General features: G+C 36.8%; 1 protein-coding gene across 5 annotated transcripts in view; it reads left to right on the top strand.

Moving 5' to 3' along the window:
- MAEL (maelstrom spermatogenic transposon silencer) overlaps positions 1–11,965 on the top strand; it is a 143,727-nt gene extending 131,762 nt beyond the window's left edge. For 4 of the 5 annotated variants that reach the window (XM_027086438.1, XM_027086437.1, XM_027086439.1 and 1 more), the window contains 4 exons: positions 6,887–6,949; positions 7,707–7,839; positions 10,829–10,904; positions 11,426–11,965. In XM_027086438.1, coding sequence (XP_026942239.1) covers positions 6,887–6,949; positions 7,707–7,839; positions 10,829–10,904; positions 11,426–11,613 — 460 coding nt within the window. In that variant the 3' untranslated portion in view covers positions 11,614–11,965. The remainder of the gene's footprint in view (positions 1–6,886; positions 6,950–7,706; positions 7,840–10,828; positions 10,905–11,425) is intronic. The other variant, XM_027086436.1, reaches the window with a different exon arrangement.
- The last annotated feature ends 11,171 nt before the right edge of the window (positions 11,966–23,136 follow it).

Here is a 23,136-nt window from a genome sequence, read left to right as displayed (position 1 = left end):
TATTTACTTAGTATGATAATCTGTAGGTCCATCCATGTGGCTGCAAATGGCATTGATTCATTCTTTATGGCTAATATTCCATTCTATATATGTATCACATCCTCTTTATCCATTCCTCTGTCAGTGGACATTTAGATGGCTTCCATGTCTTGGGTATTGGAAATAGTGCTGCAGTGAACATTAGGGTGCATGTATCTTTTCAAAATATGGTTTTCTCTGGATATATGCCCAGGAGTGGGATTGCTGGATCATATGAGAGCTCTAATTTTAGTTTTTTAAGGAACCTCCATATTCTTCTCCATAGTGGTTGTACCAATTTACATTCCCACCAACAGTGTAGGAGGGTTCCCTTTTCTCCACACCCTCTCCAGCATTTATTGTTTGTAAACTTTCTGATGATGGCCATTCTGACCCGGGTGAGGTGATACCTAATAGTTTTGATTTGCATTTCTCTACTAATTAGTGGTGTTGAGCATCTTTTCATGTGCTTTTTGGCCATCTGTATGTCTTCTTTAGAGAAATGTCTCTTTAGATCTTCTGTCCATTTTTTGATTGGGTTGTTTGCTTTTTTGACAGAGCTGCATGAGCTGTTTGTATATTTTGGAGATTAATCCCTTGTTGATCACTTCATTTTCAAATATTTTCTCCCATGCTGTGGGTTGTCTTTTTGTTTTGTTTATGGTTTCCTTTGCTGTGCAAAACCTTTTAAGTTTAATTAGGTCCCATTTGTTTATTTTGTTTCTATTTTCATTACTCTAGGAGATGGATCCAAAAAAATATTGCTGCAACTTATGTCAAAGAGTGTTCTGCCTATGTTTTCCTCTTAAGACTTTTATAGTATACAGTCTTACGTCGAGGTCTTTAATCCATTTTGAGTTTATTTTTGTGTATGGTGTTAGAGAATGTTCTAATTTCATTCCTTTACATGTAGTTGTCCAGTTTTCCCAGCACTACTTACTGAAGAGACAGTCTTTTCTCCATTATATGTTCTTGCTTTCTTTGTCGTAGGTTAATAGATCATAGGTGTGTGGGTTTATTTCTGAGCTTTCTATCCTGTTCCATTGATCTGTAAGTCTGTCTTTTTGCCAGCAGTGTTTTGATGACTATAGCTTTGTAGTATAGTCTGAGGTCAGGGAGCCTGATTCCTCCAGCTCCGTTTCATTTCTCAAGATTGCTTTGGCTATTCAGGGTCTTTTGTGTTTCTGTACAAATTTTAAATCTTTCGTTCTAGATCTGCCATTAGTAATTTGAAAGGGATTGCATTAAATCTGTAGACTACCTTGGGTAGTGTAGTCATTTTGACAATATTGATTCTTCCAATCCAAGAACATGGTATATATCTTTCCATCTGTTCATGTCATCTTCGATTTCTTTCATCAGTGTCTTACAGTTTTCAGAGTACAGGTCTTTTGCCTCCTTAGGTAGATTTATTCCTAGATATTTTATTCTTTTTTGATGTGATGGAAAATGGGATTGTTTCCTTAATTTCTCTTTCTGATTTTTCATTGTTTGTATATAGAAGTGCAACAGATTTCTGTGTATTAATTTTATAATTAATCCATTTTTGGATTCCTTTTATTTCTTTTCTGCTGTGGTTAGGACTTCCAAATCTATGTTGAATAAAAGTGGAGACAGTGGACAGCCTTGTCCTGTTTCTGATCTTAGAGGGAATGCTTTCAGTTTGTCACCATTGAGAATGATGTTAGCTGTGAGTTTGTCATATATGGCCTTTATTATGTTGAGGTATGTTCCCTCTATGCGCACTTTCTAGAAAGTTTTTATCATAAATGGGTGTTGAATTTTGTCAAAAGCTTTTTCTGCATCTATTGAGATAATCATATGTTTTTTCTTCATTTTGTTAATGTGGTGTATCACACTTACTGATTTGTGGATATTGAAGAATCTTTGTGCCCCTGAGATAAACCCCACTTGATCATGGTGTATGATCCCTTTAATGTATTGTTGGATTCAGTTTGCTAGTATTTTGTTGAGGATTTTTGCATCTATGTTCATCAATGATATTGGCCTGTAATTTTCCTTTTTTGTGGTATCTTTTTCTGGTTTTGGTATAAGGGTGATGGTGGCCTCATAGAATGAGTTTAGGAGTGTTCCTTCCTCTGCCATTTTTTGGAACAGTTTCAGAAGGATAGGTGTTAACTCTTCTCTAAATGTTAGAATTCACCTGTGAAGCCATCTGGTCCTGGACTTGTTTGTTGGCAGTTTTTAAATCACAGTTTCAATTTCAGTGCTTGTGATTGGTCTGTTCGTATTTTCTATTCTAGTTAGTCTTGGAAGGTTATATCTTGCTTAAGAATTTGTCCATTTCTTCTTGGTTGTCCATTTTATTGGCATACTGTTGCTTGTAGTAGTCTCTTATGATCCTTTGTATTTCTGTGGTGTCCACCATAACTTTTCCTTTTTCATTTCTAATTTTATTGATGTGAGCCCTCTCCCTTTTTTTCTTTTTGAGTCTAGCTAAAGACTTACCAATTCTGTTTATCTTTTCAAAGAAACAACTTTTAGTTTCATTCATCTTTCCTGGGTTTTTTTGGGTCTCTATTTCATTTATTTCTGCTCTGATCTTTATGATTTCTTTCCTTCTACTAACTTTGGCTTTTGTTTGTTCTTCTTTCTCTAGTTGCTTTAGGTGTAAGTTAAGGTTGTTTATTTGAGATTTCTCTTGTTTCGTGAGGTAAGATTGTATTGCTATAAACTTCCCTCTTAGAACTGCTTTTGTGGTGTCCCATAGGTTTTTGATCATCCTGTCTTTGTTCTCATTTGTAGGTATTTTTTGATTTCCTCTTTGATCTTCTTCAGTGATCCATGGGTTGTTCAGTAGCATATTGTTTAGCCTCTGTGTGTTTTTGTTGTTTTACAGGTTTTTTTCTTATAGTTGATTTCTAATCTCCTAGTGTTGTGGTCGGAAAAGATGTTTGATATGATTTCAGTTTTCTTAACTTTACCCAAGCTTGCTTTGTGGCCCAGCATGTGATCTGTCCTGGAGAATGTTCCATGTGCACTTGAGAAGAATGTGTGTTCTGCTGCTTTTGGATGGAATGCTCTATAAATATCAGTTAAATTCATTTGGCCTAATGTGACATTTAAGGCCCGTCTTTTGTTACTGATTTTTCTGTCTGGATGATCCGTCCATTGATGTAAGTGAGGTGTTAAAATCCCCCACTGTTAATTGTGTTACTGTCAATTTCATCTTTTATGGCTGCTACATCAAGGTTCTTCTGTGTTGACTACGTATATTTTTACAGTTGTTAAATCCTCTTCTTGGATTGATCCTTTGATCATCATGTAGTGTCCTCCTTTGTCTGTTGTAACAGTCTTTAAAGTCTATTTTGTCTGATATGAGTATTGCTATTCCAGATTTCTTTTGATTTCCATTTGCATGGGATACCTTTTCCCATCCTCTCACTTTCAGTCTGTATGTGTCCCTAGATCTGAAGTGGGTCTCTTGTAGATAGCATATATATAGGTCTTATTTTTATATCCATTCATCCAGTCTGTCTTTTGGTTGGAGCATTTAATCCATTTATATTTAACATAATAACTGATATGTTTTTGTTGCCATTTTGTTAGTTGTTTTGGATTTGTGTTTGTAGGTCTTTTTTCTTCCTTCCTCTTTTTGTTCTCTTGTGATTTGATGACTATCTTCAGTGTTATGTTTGGATTCCTTTTTCTTTTTTGTGTGTATATCTATTGTAGACTTCTGGTTTGTGGTTACTGTGAGGTTTTGAAATAGCAGTATGTGTATATATACACAATTGTTTTAAGTTGTCCCTTATTTCAAATGCATTTTCAATATCCTACATTTGTACTCTTCTCTTCTCACAGTTGCTGGTTTTGATATCATATTTGTGTGTGAATGATTTCCTACCTTTACTGTATGTTTGTTTACCTTTACTGGTGAGCTTTCCCATTTGTACTTTTCTTGTTTCCAGTTGTGGTCTTTTCTTTTCTGCCTAGAGAAGTTCCTTTAGCATTTATTTGTAAAGCTAGTTTGGTAGTGCTGAATTCTCTTATTAGCTTTTGCTTATCTGTAAAGCTTTTGATTTTGCCATCAAATCTGAATGAGAGCCTTGCTGGGTAGAGTATTCTTGGTTGCAGGCTTTTCCCTTTCATCACTTTAAATATATCGTGCCACTCCCTTCTGACCTGCAGAGTTCTGCTGAAAAATCAGTTGATAACCTTATGGGGATTCTCTTGTATGTTATTTGTTGCTTTGCCCTTGTTGCTTTTTTTTTTAAGCACTGTAATTTATTTTTCATTGAAGTAAAGTTGAATTACAATGTTGTGTCAGTTACTGCTGTGCAGCAGTGACTGAGCTTCACACACACACACCTTCTTTTTCGCATTCTTTTCCATTATGGTTTATCACAGGATGTTGAATATAGTTCCCTGTGCTATCCAGTAGGACCTTGTTGTTTATCCATTCTGTGTATACACCAGTTTGCATCTGCTAATCCCAAACTCCCACTCCTACTTTCTACAACCCTCCTCCCCCTTGGCAACCACCAGTCTATTCTCTATGTCCCTGATGTTTTTTCTGTTTCATAGATAGGTTCATTTGTGTCATATTTTAGATTCTACCTATAAGGGATATCATATAGTATTTGTCTTTATCTTTCTGACTTACTTCACTTAGTATGATAACCTCTAGGTCCATCCATGTTGCTGCAAATGACATTATTTCGTTCTTTTTTATAGCTGAGTAGTATTCCATTGTATTTATGTACCATATCTTCTTTATCCATTCATCTATTGATGGACGTTTAGGTTGTTTCCATGTCTTGGCTGTTGTGAATAGTGCTGCTATTAACATAGGGGTTCATGTATCTTTTTGAATTGTAATTTTGTCTGGATATATGCCCAGGAGTCAGATTGCTGGATCATATGGTAATTCTATTTTTAGTTTTGTGAGGAACATCCTATACTGTTTTCCACCGTGGCTACACCAACTTACATTACCACCAACTGTAGGAAGGTTCCCTTTTCTCCAGCATTTAACTGTTTGTAGACATTTTAATGGTGGCCGTTCTGAGTGGCATGAGGTGGTACCTCGTTGTAGTTTTTATTTGCATTTCTCTGATTTGTAGTGTTGAGCATCTTTTCATGTACCTACTGGCCGTCTGTATTTCTCCTTTGGAGAAATGTCTCTTTAGGTCTTCTGCCCATTTTTTGATTGGGTTGTTTGTTTTTTTGTCTCCTTGTTTCTTTTAATATTTTCTTTTTGTCTTTAATTTTTGTCAGTTCGATTACTGTGTGTCTCAGCATGCTCCTCCTTGGGTTTATCCTGCCTGGGACTCTCTGCACTTCCTGGACTAGGTGACTGTTTCCTTTCCCATGTTAGGGAAGTTTTCAATTATTATCTCTTCAAATTTTTTCTCATTCTGGACTCCTATAATGTAAACGTTGGTGCATTTAATGTTGTCCCAGACGTCTCTTAAACTGTCCTCATTTCTTTTTATTCTTTATCCTGTTCCACAGCAGTGATTTCCACCATTCTGTCTTCCTGCTCACTTATCCATTCTACTTCATTTATTCTGCTATTTATTTCATCTAGTGTATTTTTCATTTCAGTTATTGTTGAGCTCTGTTTATCTTCTAGCTCTTTGTTAAAACATTTCTTGTATCTTCTTGGTCTGTGCCTCCATTTTTTTCCTGAGATCTTGGACTGTCTTTACTATCATTATTCTGAATTCTTTTTCAGGTAGACTGCCTATTTCCACTTCACTTAGTTGTTGTTCTGGGGTTTTATCTTGTTCCTTCCTCTGGAACATATTTCTTTGCTGTCTCATTTTGTGTAACTTTCTGTGTTTGTAGTCCCACAGGCTGTAGGATTGTAGTTCCTCTTGCTTCTAGTGTCTGCCCCCTGGTGGGTGAGGCTGGTCTAAGAGGCTTGTGCAGGCCTCCCAGTGGGAGGGACTGGTGCCTTGATTTAGATTTAGTTTTAACTTAAGCCTTCATTTTAGAGTTAGTTTTATGAATCATATTTATTGAATCACTTTTTGTAAAAGCAGTGGGGAATTCTTATCTTATTTTTAGATAGCCTTCCATTCAGTTAAATAACAAGTGCAAATAATGGACTTTTTACACTTATTGTTTAGCATGTTTATAATTTCTAAGAGAAGATTTTTGCTAAGTTCAGAGAAGGTTTCTATTATGCAGGTAGTAATGTTGAGTCTCAAGTAACTTACGCACTCAGGGGAAAGATATACAGGTTTATAGTGGCTCTCGTCATGAAAGTATGTTGTTGGTCATTTCCTCTCCAACATCCCCTCTTGAGGTCTTCACTCCAACATCCACTCCTCAGTGACACCTTTCCTGCCTACCTTATCTAAAATGTCACCCTTCTCTTGCATTTCATGTCTTTTTCTTGTTTTTCTCCTTCTTAGAACTCATCTAACTTACTATATTATTATACCTACATATCTTTTGATCTGACTTCCTCATTAAAAAGTAAGTTTTGTGTGCATAAGAGTTTGTGTTTCATTCTGTACTGTATCTCTAGTGTCTAGGACAATGCCTGGTAAGTAGTATGTCCTCAGTAAATGTGTGTTTAATGAGTATATGTTAACTACACTCTATATATAGATTTTCTATATATATATATAAATACATATATAGATTTTCAAGGTAAAATCTGTTATAGCTGCGTGTTTGCAATGCGTCATGAATTTGCATCAGAGGAGGTAACATTAAAAACTTGTTTTTAAAAAAGTCTACTTTTTATATGTTAAATTAGAGACCTTAATCTTTGAGTAATAGTTGAAATCATTTAAGAAACTGACACTAAGGTAGAAATCTGGCACATAAAAACCCATAAGCAGTGCTGCTTCGGTTAGATGATATTAAAGTCTTTTTTTTTTCTGTACAGGTGCAAGTGGCATGAAGAAAATGATATTGTCCTCTGTGCTTTAGCTGTTTGCAAGAAAATTGCGTAAGTTGGAAAAAGGAGTTTCTTCCTAATGCTCTATTCTGCACTGAATTCTTTGCAACTTTGCTTGTTGTTGCTTTGGCATTCAGGGTGCATCACTGTTTACCTCTATTTCCACAACTGTCTTTTAAAACAAAGGTTTTTTTAGTCATGTTACTTGTATTCTTCTGCCCATGTCACTACTTGTCTGGTGGTTACCACCTGAGCAATTTGAGCCTTCAGAAGCACTTATTGAAATTTTTTTCTTCTAGGATTCCTGTAGGAAAGTGAAGTTCCCTACTGTCATTAAGAACAGCACTTCCTTGTGAAGGTGCTGAAAACATATAGACCCTTTTCTCCTCATTTTGTAGGGAAAGTACCTGCAGCCTCAGCTCTGTGGAAGCTCTGGTAACCCCTTTACACAGCTGATGATAGTTGGTTCTGAGGATGAATAAGTGTTTCTAAGTTTTCGCCCTGTTGCTGTTGTTGCCTCTCCCTGCCTTAAATATTTGAGAATTCTGGTGCTCTTCCCCCTCATTCCCATTCACTTATAATGGATCTGAAATTTTATTTGGTAATCAAAGTATTGCTTACCAGTAATGACCAATTTTATGATATGTACTGCTACCTATTCCCATTTTTTCTCCAAATCTCTAAATTTCTTTTTTCCCAATTTACAACAATATCTCACATGCTTTGTCAGAAATTTTTTAAATGTGAATGCTTTTAGAATGAATTAGATAAGATTCTGATAATAAACATTTTAAATTCCTTTTTAAAGATACTGCATCAGTAATTCTCTGGCCACTCTCTTTGGAATCCAGCTCACAGAGGCTCATGTACCACTTCAAGATTATGAGGCCAGCAATAGCGTGACACCCAAAATGGTTGTATTGGATGCAGGGCGTTACCAGGTAAGGAGCTCACTTTTCCGGGCTGCTAGTCTCTCAAGATCAGGCCTTTGTTTGGTTCTCTCTTCTGTTAAAAAATTTTTTTGATCCTTCATGGAATGTCAGTTTTTAATCCAGTTGGATCTTACAAAAAATCCTTTTTCTTCCTTGTATATTTTCCTACTGTACTTAACAAAGAAAATTAAAATTAGCATTAGTGTTTATACAAAACACATCCAAACAGTTATTCCAAAAATTATGTGATACACATTTTTGAAGTAGATATTTTAAATATAAGACCTGATTCAGGATTTGATTAGAGGCTATCTAATTTCCCTACCACCCCTCTTCCCTCCTTGGTATTTACTTACTAGTAGGCCTCTCTACACTACCAAGAGCATAGCAATTAAGAGTATGGGCTCTTTCAAGTTAGAATTCCTAAATTTCACTTCAGGCTCTGCTACACATAGGCTGTGTGACTCTCTGCAAGTTATTTGAACTTTCTGTGCCGATTCCGTATCTGTAGAACAAGAATAATAATAAGGGCTAGTAGTCGTCGTAGGATTAAATGCAGCAGTATATGAAAGTACTAAGACCTCTGACTTAGTAACATTTATTATCTACTATGTTCTATTTTTAAATAGTTAATAAAATAGTGAAAAGGGAACCCCAAAATGGAATGAACTATTGATAAAATAACTATTAGGATCAATCTCAAAGGCATTACTTACGCTTAGCAAAAGCAGCAGTCTCAAAAGGTTATGTAATGTATGATTCCATTTATATGACATTGTTAAATACAAATGATAATGATGAAGAACGTATCAGTGGTTCCCAGGGGGTATGACTGTAAAGGGATAGTAGGAAATTTTTGAGGTGATAGAATGGTTCTGTATCCTGATTGCAATGGTGGTTTCACGAATCTCTTCATTTGTTAAAACTCGTAGAAATGTACACACCAAAGAAGTCTGTCTTACTCCATGATAATTTTAAAAATAAAAAAGAGAGCTCTCCATATAATCTCTGGGCAAGACTCTTCTCTCTCCTGTCTGCTGTTAACCCTTAACCCAGTGGTTCTCCACTAGGACCTATTTCGTGTCCTTCAGGGGACATTTGGCAACACTTGGATACATTTTTGGTTGTCACAGCTGGGGAGGGGCGCTACTGGCATACAGCAGGTAACTTAGATACCAGTAAGTCTGCTAAACACCTGACTATGTACGGACAGCCTCCTGAGCAAAGTATTATTTAGCCTAAAATGTCAGTAGTACCCAGGATGAGAAACACTGCTTTAGTCCTCTCATCACCATCTGTGTTGAGACTACCAGATTTTGTCTCATTACCCCTCTTTTCATTGTTCACATCAGTCACTATGGAAGCTCAGGATACCTAGATCCTTGCTCATCTCCCACACTCATCTTGTTAGGCTGATTCTGTTTTTCATCCTTCCCCAACTCCTGAAAAACTTTGTGGGTCTTCTCAATCTCAGTTATCTCAGTTATCAGCAAAATCTCATGTCTTCAACCTCCTCTTGGGAAGGTCTGTTTTCCTCCTTGGCTGTAACTAAAACTTGTCTCTCCTCTAAAGATACTGCTTCCCTGTTAGCGACACTTTTTTTCTCTCTCTCATTTATCACGGGCTTAGATTTGAAGTAGTTGTCCTTGTTTAACTTTGTGGCCTCTAGACTTCTTTCTGCCTTCTCCCTAAAATCCCTAGGCTTTGAATCACATGCCATTCAGGCTGTAGTACCTGATAACCCCTTCTTGGAGTCAATAGGCCCCTGAGTTGGTCATCCTCATTCTTAGAGCAACACTGAGCCAGGAGATCAAACAATATTCCTGGCAGAATTCTTGATTTCAGTTTCCCTATAGATGATCCTTCCAGCTGCCTGACATTTCTGTTCCTTGATTTGCCCTTCTCCAGTGATCCTGGCCCCTGCCATACATCAAGTATCCACTCCCGTGATCATATTCTAGGCCCCAATGGCATCTCCCCATAATCTCAATTTCAAGCATCCTACTCTCTGACTACCACTGTCTTTCTCTGGTACATCAGTGCCAACAGTTCTTTGATCTCTCCTGGGACCTTCAATTCATTGTATGCCTCCACTGTTCTGCCCTCCTTTGCAGGGTCACTGCATGGCACAACTCCAGGGGTACCATTCACACACAGACAGGTGCTTCAGCCTTATGTCTCCTCTCCGCACCTTGCCCTTCACCTCCTTCCTTCCCAGCTTAGATTCCTTGCTCCATTATTTTCACTCACTTGCACTATGAACTCCACTGGCCCTTCATTCTTCATCATAGTTGGTTGACAAACACTAACCCTCATTAAATCAACTCTTCACCTACTCTATTTGAAGCTAACCGAGGCTGAAAAGAAACTACGATACTGACTGGTGTTATTAAATATTCATCAGCACCAACCTCAAGTGAGCCGTTAACCTTGCCTGGCAGTTGTCCATTTCTCTAGTTTGATTAATCTCCCACTCTCCTAGACAGTTATTTCTCATCTTCTCTCACTTCAAACTTCCATCACCTCTTCCTTCATCCTTGTTCTAGCTGATGCTCGTACCCCTCCTTCTCTGAGAAAATAGAAGCAATCGAGGTTTTCCATATATTCCTGCCATTGCATCTACCATATACTCTAACGCATGAATTGTCTGTGTTTCTGTCTAAGACCAATCCTTTTATTTCTCTATTCTCATTCTCTTACCTACGTAAGGACATGGCTCTAATAATTTCATCAGGGTTTCTCTCTGTTCTGAATCATTCTTATCAGGAAACCTGCTATAATCTCATATTTTTTTAAAAAAAAACCCTTTCTTGACCCTGTGATTTCCCCCTCAAAGATTGCCCTCTGCTCCCCTTCACAGCAGTACTCTTCAAAAGTTGATCAGACATTGGAAAAGTGGGTGTTAGTTTGTATTTAAAGAGTAATTTGAAGTAGATGATCCGATAATAAATAAACATGTTTTCCCTTGTTTTTTTGTGTGTGTTGTTGTTACTTATAGAAGCTAAGGGTTCAGAGTCCAGGATTCTCTCATTTCAGCTCTTCTAATCAGGAACAGAGATCAAACACACCCACTGGTAAGCATCTTATATTTAATAAGAAGGCACCTCAAAGAGTTTAGGGTCTTTTTATGATCCTGAAAACAGATGATCTAAGTTGGCTTTAGGGTATAAGAATCTTGGGAGTTTTACTTGGCATAAGCACTTAATTTGGATATGTAGATTTTTGTATCACTTTGATAAAATTTAATTTATTCAGAATTTTGTTCAGGGCATTTAAAATAAAACCTGTTACTTTTGTAGCAGCTATAGTTTTATAGTTTTGATATGAGGGTGTCTTTTGAGGAAATGGGAAAGTTTAAAAGAGCCAGTGACATGAAATTTCAAATGGTCCCTGAAGAACTTCAATTAAGGTTTCCAGGACTTAAAAAGAATATTCTTGTTCAGCCTTTTTGCCTTTACACTAAGAACTATCTCCCCTATTGACGATCCATTTAATCATGGCTTAGTGAAAAGGCCTGCAGTAGGTTGAGTCAATTGAGGGATCTCTAAGACTATAAAACTGCTGTATTTCTTTTCTTGTATTTTTAATATCCTAGGTGACTCCCCATCTGGGGTGAAAACATCGGGCCAAAACAGCAGTGTTCGGGGAAGAGGGATTACCCGCTTACTAGAGAGCATCTCCAATTCCTCCAGCAATATCCACAAATTCTGCAACTGTGAGACTTCACTCTCACCTTACATGTCCCAAAAAGATGGATCCAAATCTTTCTCTTCCTTATCTTAATGATGATACTTTTTTCAATTTCTGGAAGAACAACGGACCCGACTTCCGTTCTCACTACAGTCATATTAAACAGACCACATCAACAATAAATGTCACTACTATAAAAACTACTTAATTTGTAAGGAAATTCTGTTTTCATAGATTAAAAATAATTGTGGTTGGAGAAGATCTTGGCATTTTTGCTTTTTTCTTTAGGGCTTGTTCTACTTTCTGACTGTATCATGGGAATGCCATTGAAGTTTTGAGTCCTATAAGAATAAAACTAGCTTTTACAGAGTTGTGCTTTTGGGAATATTATATTTTGGTATCTTTTCTCTACAATAAAAGTATTAAGTATCTGTTATGAAAGGTTTTAAAATAGTTTTAATCTATTTCTTTCCATTATGGAAATGTGGAACTGTACCCTTGAGACCTGCAGCTGTTTTCATTGCAAATACCTAAGAAAATCAGCCTTTAACAAAAATAAAGTTTTGCTACTTAGTCTTTGAAATATGCTGACTTTGGCAAAAGTCATTTGAAGGATGAGAAGCCAAAAAGAGATTATGTAATTTTCCCCAAATAACATGGCTAGATAGTGACCAGATTCCAGGTCCACTTGACCACAAATCTCTTTGCATATACTAAGTAGATGTATATGAAGTCAAGTATGTGCCCTGTTTGTGACTGACTTAAACTGGCTCATGTTCGCTACTCAGGCTGTTATATATCCTTGGAGTAGGAGAAGAGATGTAGTAACCCTTTTTACTTGGAACCACAGTAAGACCATACATGGCAGTGGCAGAGATCGCATTCTAATTTAGGTCTGTTTGGCTCAAAACCCTAGGGAATCACTTGGTGTCTGTCTAGGACTCTGGTTTATCTTAATACCCATATTCTCCTTTACTAACTACTGAGTACCTACTTTGTGGATGTATATATACACACGCACACACACACACACGTATCATCTTGTAAAATCCTTAATAACCACTCTGAGGAAGGAGGTACCTCCATTTTACAGACACACACAGAACTCAGATTCAGGTCATATAGTTACTTTATGGAGGAATTGTTAACCAGGTCTGACTCCAAAGACCATGTTACCCATATCTACACTTTCACCTCCTGTTCTTTATTTCTGATAATCAGATCTTTAAAAAAAGAATAGGTCATTGAATGTAAGTTTATATACTGCATTTTCTACTAGCAGATTGGTTTTTAAATCTTACATATAAGCTTTGAGACCATTCTTTCTTCAAAATCACCATGACAGTAATTGGGTTGGCTTCAAAAGTGGAGGGAAAGGGCTTCCCTGGTGGTGCAGTGGTAAAGAATCCGCCTGCCAATGCAGGGGACACGGGTTCAAGCCCTGCTCCAGGAAGATCCCATATGCTGGGGAGCAGCTAAGCCCGTGAGCCACAACTACTGAGCCTGCATGCTACAACCACTGAAGCCCGTGCACCTAGAGCCTGTGCTCAGCAGCAAGAGAAGCCACTGCAATGAGAAGCCTGCACACTGCAAGGAAGAGTAGCCCCTACTTGCTGCAACTGGAGAAAGCCCACGTGCAGCAGCGAAGACCCAATGCAGCCAAAAATAAATGAATAAAATAAATCTATTTTTTTTAAATGTGGAGGGGAAAGCCTAAAATTATAATTCAGAGCTATGGCCTTAGCTACTTAAGACTTGTTCTGTGCCATATGACTTTAATCCCGTGTTAATCATTCAACTTGTATTTTAAAATTTTTTCTGGTTGTGCTGTACTTTTGAGGTATATTGTAATATGTCAAACCAGTAGGCCCCACGTCTTTATTTTAGGAGAATAACTGGTCTTTCCCTTCAGAGATAATTAAAACTCTAAACTATATTAGTAGTAAAATTCAAATGGCTGTCTTCTCAAACTCCTGTCCTCTATTTTCAAAATTCTTTTGGCAGTAAATTCAAAAGTATTAACTACCCTTCAAGAAGACCTGATGAATGATAACATATCCTGGTTGAAGGTGATTTCTGCTGCAACTCCAGTAGCATTTTCTTTGTGTTATCTGACAATACTTACAGCTTTTAATTACTGTTGAGTTCATGACCTATCATCTTTTACCCAATTACAAACTTTGCGGTGCCCATATTTCTGTATGAGAAAGGTGTTCAGTACATGTTAGAATAATTGTCATTGGAAGTAATGGAGAAGGTATGCCAGAATTTCATTTCCACATCAAATGATAAAGTATTCCATGAGTAAAGGAGCCCACCTTTCCTATGAACTTCATTCCCATTCCTTTCTTCAAAACTAAGTGATTAACTTTGTTTAGTGAGCATGTTTTAAGGCTTTACTAACAGCTGGGTTAAAAATACTAAGAAGAATAAAGATGTTGCCCCTGCCTTCGAGAAACTCAGTTTCATAGGAGCAGTAAACAATTAATGCAGTACTAAAAGTAGTAGATACATAGATCAATGGAATAGAATTGAAAATCCAGAAATAAACAATCTATATCAATTGATTTTTAACAATTGTGCCAAAACCATTCAATGGGGGAAAGGATAGTCTTTTCAACAAATGGTACTGGGACAACTGGATATCTACATTCAAAAGAGTGAATTTGGACCTTAACCATTCACAAAAATTAACTCAAAATGGATGAAAGACCTAAATGTAAGAGCTAAAACTATATACAATTCCTAGAAGAAAATATGCGTAAATCTTCATGACTTTGGATGAGACGATGGTTTCTTAATAGGACACCAAAAACACAAGTAACCAAAGAAAATATAAATTGGACTTCATCAAAATTAAGTCCAGAAAAAGTGTCCTTGTGTGTGTTAAAGGACATTATTAAGAAAGTAAAAGGACAACCCACAGAATGGAAGAAAATATTGGGTTGGCCAAAAAGTTCATTGGGGTTTTTCCATGAGATGTTACCAGAAAACCCAAACTTTTTGGCCAACCCAACATTTACAAATCATTTATCTGGCACAGTCTAGTGTACAGAATATATAAAGAACTTTTACAACTCAACAATAAAGAGAATCTAATTTTAAAGTGTGTTAGATGTCTCTCGAGGTCTTTTGAACATATTTTAAATTGGGTTGTTCATTTTTTTATTGTTGAGTTTTGAGAGTTCTTTGTACAAGTAAGATAACAGTCCTTTAAATAAACAACCTAATCGTACACCTAAAGCAACTAGAGAAGAACAAAGTCCAAAGTGAGTAGAAGGAAAGAAATCATAAAGATCAGAGCAGAAATAGGAAGAAAACAATAGAAAAGGTCAATGAAACTAAAAGCTTGTTCTTTGAAAAAGTAAACAGAATTGATAAACCTTCAGCCAGACTCATCAAGAAAAAAAGGGAGAGGGCTCAAATCAATAAAATTAGAAATGAAAAAGGAGAAGTTACAGTGGACATCACAGAAATACAAAGGATCATAAGCAACTACATGCCAGTAAAATGGACAACCTAGAAGAAAGGGACAAATTCTTAGAAAGGTACAACCTTCCAAGACTGAACCAGGAAGAAATGGAAAATATGACCAGACCAATCACAAGCACTGAAATTGAAACTGTGATTTAAAAACTGCCAACAAACAAAAGTCCAGGACCAGATGGCTTCACAGGTGAATTCTGTCAAACATTTAGAGAAGAGTTAACTTTCTGAAACTTCCAAAAAATGGCAGAGTAAGGAACACTTCCAAGCTCATTCTATGAGGCCACCATCACCCTGATACCAAAACCAGACAAAGATACCACAAAAAAAGAAAACTACAGGCCAATATCACTGATGAACATAGATGCAAAAATCCTCAACAAAATACTAGCAAACAGAATCCAACAATACATTAAAGGGATCATACACCATGATCAAGTGAGATTTATCCCAGGGATGCAAGGATTCTTCAATATCCACAAATCAATCAGTGTGATACACTACATTAACAAACTGAAGAATAAAAACCATATGATCATCTCAATCAATGCAGAAAAAGCTTATGACAAAATTCAACTCCCACTTATGATAAAAACTCTCCAGAAAGTGGGCACAGATGGAACATACCTCAACATAAGAGGCCACATATGACAAACTCACAGCTAACATCATTCTCAATGGTGAAAAGCAGAAAGCATTCCAAGATGGGGAACAAGACAAGGCTGTCCACCGTCTCTCCTTTTATTCAACATAGGTTGGAAGCCCTAACCATGGCAATCAGAGAAGAAAAAGAAAAGGAATCCAAATTGGAAAAGAAGTAAAACTGTCACTGTTTGTAGATGACATATTATACAAAGAAAATTCTAAAGATGCTATCAGAAAACTACTAGAGCTCATCAATGAATTCGATAAAGTTGCAGGATACAAATATAACACACAGAAATCTGTTGCATTTCTATATACTAACAATGAAAAATCAGAAAGAAATTAAGGAAACAACCCCATTTACCATCACATCAAAAAGAATAAAATACCTAGGAATAAACCTACCTAAGGAGGCAAAAGACCTGTGCTCTGAAAACTATAAGACACTGATGAAAGAAATCGAAGATGACAAACAGATGGAAAGATATACCATGTTCTTGGACTGAAAGAATCAATATTGTCAAAATGACTATGCTACCCAAGTTAATCCACAGATTCAATGCAGTCCCTATCAAATTACCAATGGCATTTCTCAACTAGAACAAAACATTCTAAAATTTGTACGGAAACACAAAAGACCCTGAATAGCCAAAGCAATCTTGAGAAAGAAATACGGAGCTGGAGGAATCAGGCTCTCTGACTTCAGACTATACTAAAAAGCTACAGTAATCAAGACAGTATGGTACTGGCACAAAAACAGAAAAATAGATCAATGGAACAGGATAGAAAGCCCAGAAATAAACCCACACACTTTTGCTTAATTAATCTATGACAAAGGAGGCAAGAATATACAATGGAGAAAAGACAGTCTCTTCAACAAGTGGTGCTGGGAAAACTGGACAGCTACATGTAAAGGAATGAAATTAGAACATTCTCTAATACCATACACAGAAGTAAAGTCAAAATGGATCAAAGACCTAAATGTAAGGCCAGACACTATAAAACTCTTAGAGGAAAACATAGGCAGAACACTCTTTGACATAAGTCACAGCAATATCTTTTTGCCCCACCTCCTACAGTAATGAAAAGAAAAACAAAAATAAACAAATAGGACCTAATTAAACTTAAAAGCTTATACACAGCAAAGGAAACCATAAACAAATCAAAAAGACAACCCATAGAATGGGAGAAAATATATGCAAAAGAAGCAACTGACAAGGAATTAATCTCCAAAATATACAAACAGCTAATGCAGCTCTATGTAAGAAAACAAACAACCCAATCAAAAAATGGGCAGACGATCTAAATAGACATTTCTCTAAAGAAGACATGCTGATGGCCAAAAGGCACATGAAAAGATGTTCAACACTGCTAACCATTAGAGAAATGCAAATCAAAACTACAATGAGGTATCAACTCTCACTGGTGAGGTGGCCATCATCAAAAAGTTTACAAACAATAAATGTTGGAGAGTGTGGAGAAAAGGGAACCCTCCTACACTGTTGCTGGGAATGTAAACTGGTACAACCATTATGGAGAAGAGTATGGATGTTCCTTAAAAAACTAAAAACAGAACTACCATATGATCCAGCAATCACACTCCTGGGCATATATCCAGAGAAAACCATAATTCAAAAAGACACATGCACCCCAGTGTCCATTGCAACACTATTTCCAATAGCCAAGACATGGAAGCAACCTAAATGTCCATCGACAGAGCAATGGATAAAGAAGATGTGGTACAGGTATAGAATGGAATTTTACTCAGCCATGAAGAATGAAATAATGCCATTTGCAGCAACATGGATGGACTGAGAGATTACCACACTAAGTGAAGTAAGCCAGACAGAAAGACAAATATATGATATCACTCATATGTGGAATCTAATTTTTTAAAAGTGATACAAATGAACTTATTTACAAAACAGAGGCAGACTCACAGATATGGAAAACAAACTTATGGTTACCAAAGGGAAACGGGGCGGAGGGGGCGGGAATCAGGAGCTTGGGATTAACATACAGACACTACTATATATAAAATAGGTAACGAACAAGGACTTACTGTATAGCACAGGGAACTCTACTCAATATTCTGTAATAACCTATATGGGAAAAGAATCTAAAAAAGAATGAATATATATGTGCATATATATATAACTGAATCACTTTGCTCTACACCTTAAACCAACATTATAAATCAACTATACTCCAATAAAATTTTTAAAAATATATGAGTCCTTTATCAGATGTGTCTTTTGCAAATATTTTCTCAGTCTGGCTTCTTACTCTTTTCATATTTTTTTTTTGCAGAGCAGAATTCTTAATTTTAATGAAGTCTGGCTTAATGATTTCTTTCATGGATTGTGCCTTTAGTATTGTATCTAAAAGGTCATCACCATACCCAAGGACATCTAGGTTTTCTCCTTTGTTATTTTTTAAGGGTTTTTATCATTTTGTGTTTTGCATTTAGATATATGCTCCATCTTGAGTTAATTTTTGTGAAAAATCTAAGGTTTGTGACTAGATTTCACCTTTTTGCTTGTGGATGTCCAGTTGTTCTAGCACCATTTGCTGAAAAAAAACATTCTCTTCTGCATTGTGTTGCCTTTGCTCCTTTGTTGAAGATCAGTGCACTATATATATCTGGGTCTATTTATATGGTTCTGTTCTGTTCCACTGATCTAATTGTCTATTATTTCAATACTACACACTCTTGATTACTGTAGCTTTATAGTAAATCTTGAAGTAGGATAGTGTGTCTTCCAACTTTGTTCTCCTTCAGTACTGGGTTGGCTGTTCTGGGGCTTTTACTTCTCCATATATACATTAAAATCAGTTTGTTGATATCTACAAAATACCTTACTGGGATTTTGATAGGGATCACTCTGAATTTATAGATCAATGTTGGTAAGAACTGACCTCTTGACAATATTAAGTCCTCCTATCTGTGAAAATGGAATATCTCTACATTAAGTTAGTTCTTTGATATCTTCCATCAGAATTTTATAGTTTTCCTCATACATATCGTATACATATTTTGTTAGACTTATATCTAAGGTATTTTATTTTTAGGGGGTACTGATGGAAATAAATTTTTTAATATTTAAAGACAATTTTTTTTTTTTTTTTTGTAGTACATGGACCTCTCACTGTTGTGGCCTCTCCCGTTGTGGAGCATAGGCTCCAGACGCACAGGCCCAGTGGCCATGGCTCATGGACTCAGCTGCTCTGCGGCATGCGGGATCCTCCCGGACCGGGGCACGAACCCGCGTCCCCTGCATCAGCAGGCGGACTCTCAACCACTGTGCCACCATGGAAGCCCTAAAGACAATTTTTAAAGTAGTTTTATTATGTTTATTTTTTACTGTATAGTTGATTTTTAAAGTAGTTTTATTTTTTTATTTTTTACTGTATAGTTGATTTACTGTATAGTTGATTATAGTTTTAATTTTTTATTGTATAGTTCCTATAGTTAGAAACTAACTGTTGTGTTAGTTTCTGCTGTACAGCAAAGTGAATCAGTTATACATATATGAATATCAACTCTTTTTAAATTCTTTTCTCATATAGGTTATTGCAGAGTATTGAGTAGAGTTTCCTGTGCTATATGGTAGATCCTTATTAGTTATCTATTTTATATATAATGGTGTGTATATATCAATTCCAATCTCCCAATTTATCCCTCCCCGCTTACCCCCTGGTAACCATAAGTTTGTTTTCTACATCTTTACAGGAGTTTTAGATTCACAGCAAAATTTAGAGGAAGCTACAGAGGTTTCCCATATACCTTGTGCCTCCACACATGCATAGCTTCTCCCCTGTTAACAACATCCCCCATCAGAGTGGTACATTGGTTACAATTAATGAAACTACATTGACACATCATAATCATTCAAAGTCCATAGTTTACCTGAGGGTTCACTCTTAGTGGTGTACAATCTATGTGTTTGGACATATGTAAAATGACATGATACATTATATATCCATCGTTATAATACAGAGTATTTTCACTACCCTAAAAATTCTCTGTGCTCTGCTAATGTGTTTTTAATTTCAAATTCTACTTGTTCATTACGGGTATATAGGAAAGTGATTGACTTTTGTATATTAGTCTTGTATCCTGCAACTTTGTTATAATTGTGAATTTATAATTAAACTCACAGGGGTTTCTTTGGTCAATTCTTTTGGATTTTCTACATAGATTATTATGTCATCTGTGAACAAATCAATTTTATTTCTTCCTTCCTGGCCTTTCTACCTTTAATTTCCTTTTCATATCTTATTGACATCAAAATATGAGGTAATAAGTAATCTTTCTGATGACATGAGTGTCAAAGGTAGAGGTTTTTGGGAAAAAGAAGATAGGTCTGAAAGAAGCAGTGAGGAACAAGGAGATGCTACCCCAACTTCTAAGCCCAGTGGCAACAGGGGTGTGAGAGAAAAACAGCCAGCATTTGAGAAGACTGCAGGGGAAACTGTGCTTTCAGGGGCAATCCACGTTTCAGTTATAGTAAGAAGATGAAGGGAGTCTTCAGAAAAAGACATTGAAATTAAAGCAGTTTTGCTGAACCATGAATTTTAGGGGGAATGATGGAAAGGTTCAGGAATTGGAGAAGAGTGGTAGAAGGGGCAGAATAAGGGATGTCAGGAACCTTGGAGAAATCTGAGTGTGGGATTTGACCTAGGAATCTGGTGGTTCTTGTGATAACTGACATAAACAGGGCTCTAAAGGGCATGAGAAAGTTGGTCCTTGTGGATTCAAAGCAGATAGTGATGCTAAGACTATCATTGTTAGCAGATCAGGATGAGTGAGTTTCTGTGACTTTTCACTCATGATGATAAGAGTAAAGGGCTATGGGAGGTATGCTCCTAGACCCAGTACACTAGACCTCTGTTAAAGGAAGAGTGGTCACTCTAAACACGTCTGCGTCATTCCTGCATGGTGGGAATTCTGAGGAAGTTGTGGAAGGCCTGGGGGTAGAAGATGGGCACAAAGCTTAATGCAGGTAGCAGGACTGCTATCATTTGTCTGAGTCTGAGACCAGGAGCAAGGTGGAGAGTCTGAGCCTGGGCCTTTCACGTCTCAGGGGTCTGAAATAGTACCAGGTTGCTGAAACCCCCTGGACACTATCAGAAACAAATGGCAATCCTTTCTTAAGAAATGTTTGTCCAATTTAGTCCTCCAAGATTCCCTCAGATTAAGGTCAAGCAGTAAGCTCATTAAGCACATGAAGCCTAGGAAAAGGTGAAACATTATGACAGCAGAAACAGCAAATAATGGAATTACTCATTCAGGTACTGCAGATAATGGAATTGTTAGATATGGAATATAGAACAGCTATGCATGAAATGTTTAAGATTCATTCACAAAGAGAAAGTAATAATTATTTGAATGAACAGGCATATTTGAAGAATAAAAAACAAAGGGAAGTTATAGAAGTGAAAAAATATAAATTGTTGAAGTGAAAAAAAAACTCAGTGGAAGACTACAGCTGAAAAAAATAGAAATCTGGAAGATAGGTCTAAGAAATTACCTAAAAGGCAGCAAAAAGAGACAATACAATGGAAAAGGAGAGAAAGGTAGGAGATTTGGAGGAAAAAGGGAGTCTAATATTTGTCTAATTAGAATTTCCATGGAAGAAAGAATAGAGAGAATAAAGGAGAGGTGGTTTTTAGAGAGGTAATGGCTGAAAATTTTCAGAAATGATGAAAAACATGAATCCCCAGGATAAATTAAAAAACAAAAACTATCCTAGAGATATTGAAGGGAAATTCATGAACACCAAAATAAACTTCAAAACCAGCCAGAGAAAAATATTGCCTTCAAAAGAACAATGACAGCAAACTTCTAAAGCAGTAATGGCAATCAGAAGGTGTGAAATAATATCTTTAAAACGTTGAGAGCAAAGAAACTACAATTGTTAACCCAGTAAAACTATCTTTGAAGAAAGAGGATAAGATAAACACATTTATAGATTAAACAAAAAAGAAAAGAAAACATCAAGAGAACTGCAATAAAGGACTTCTGAAAGAAAATGATCCTAGACAGTCTTAAGATACAAGAAGACATGGCGAGGATATAAAATAGCAGACATGTATGTAAACCCAAGCAAATATTGTTCATATAAAAAATTATAAGTATGTTGTTTAATCCAGGGTGTTTATAAATGGACAGCACTAAAATACTGGGTCTATAATAACATATAAGTCAGAGAGGGAGTATGTTGAAATTAAAGTGTTCTAAGTTCCTAGAATTGTTCACTAAAAGGTTAATATATTATTTGACACTAGATCTTATCAAATAGGTTTGGCAAAATGTCCAGGGTAACCACTGAGAGAACAGAAATAGAGTGAATAATTTCTAAATTTATAAAGAGAAAACAATTGGAATAAGGAAAAATATGATCAATAAAAAAATAGGCGTAAGGAAGATGGCGGAAGAGTAAGATGCAGAGATCACCTTCTTGCCCACAGATACACCAGAAATACATCTACACGTGGAACAACTCCTACAGAACACCTACTGAACACTGGCAGAAGACCTCAGACCTCCCAAAAGGCTCTTGGTGCTGCAGCCAGGAATAAGTGCTGTGCCTCTGAGGTGGGAGAGCCAACTTCAGGACACTGGTCAACAACAGAGCTCCCAGCTCCACATAATATCAAACGGCGAAAATCTCCCCGAGATCTCCATCTCAACAACAGCACCCAGCTTCACTCAACGACCAGCAAGCTACAGTGCTGGACACCCTACGCCAAACAACTAGCAAAACAGGAACACAACGCCACCCATTAGCAGAGAGGCTGCCTAAAATCATAGTAAGTCCACAGACACCCCAAAACACACCACCAGACGTGGAACTGCCCACCAGAGAGAAAAGATCCAGCCTCATCCACCAGAACACAGGCACGAGTCCCCTCCACCAGGAAGCCTACACCACCCACTGAACCAACCTTAGCCACCGGGGATAGACACGAAAAACAACGGGAACTACGAACCTTCAGCCGGCAAAAAGGAGACCCCAAACACAGTAAGATAAGCAAAATGAGAAGACAGAAAAACACACAGCAGTTGAAGGAGCAAGATAAAAACCCACCAGACCTAGCAAATGAAGAAGAAATAGGCAGTCTACCTGAAAAAGAATTCAGAATAATGATAGTAAAGATGATCCAAAATCTTGCAAATAGAATAGACAAAATGCAAAAAACATTTAACAAGGACCTAGAAGAACTAAAGATGAAACAAACAACGATGAACAACACAATAAATGAAATGAAAAATACTCTAGATGGGATCAATAGCAGAATAACTGAGGCAGAAGAACGGATAAGTGACCTGGAAGATAAAATAGTGGAAATAACTACCACAGAGCAGAATAAAGAAAAAAGAATAGAAAGAACTGAGGACAGTCTCAGAGACCTCTGGGACAACATTAAACGTGCCAACATTCGAATTATAGGGGTTCCAGAAGAAGAAGAGAAAAAGAA

This window comes from Aethalodelphis obliquidens, unplaced genomic scaffold (assembly GCF_003676395.1).
Source record: "Aethalodelphis obliquidens isolate GAN/ISIS:26980383/991018 unplaced genomic scaffold, ASM367639v1 scaffold55, whole genome shotgun sequence".
Classification (NCBI taxonomy): Eukaryota; Metazoa; Chordata; class Mammalia; order Artiodactyla; family Delphinidae; genus Aethalodelphis; species Aethalodelphis obliquidens.
The sequence above is the reverse complement of the archived record's forward strand: the minus strand, read 5'-3'. Positions and strand labels throughout refer to the sequence as shown.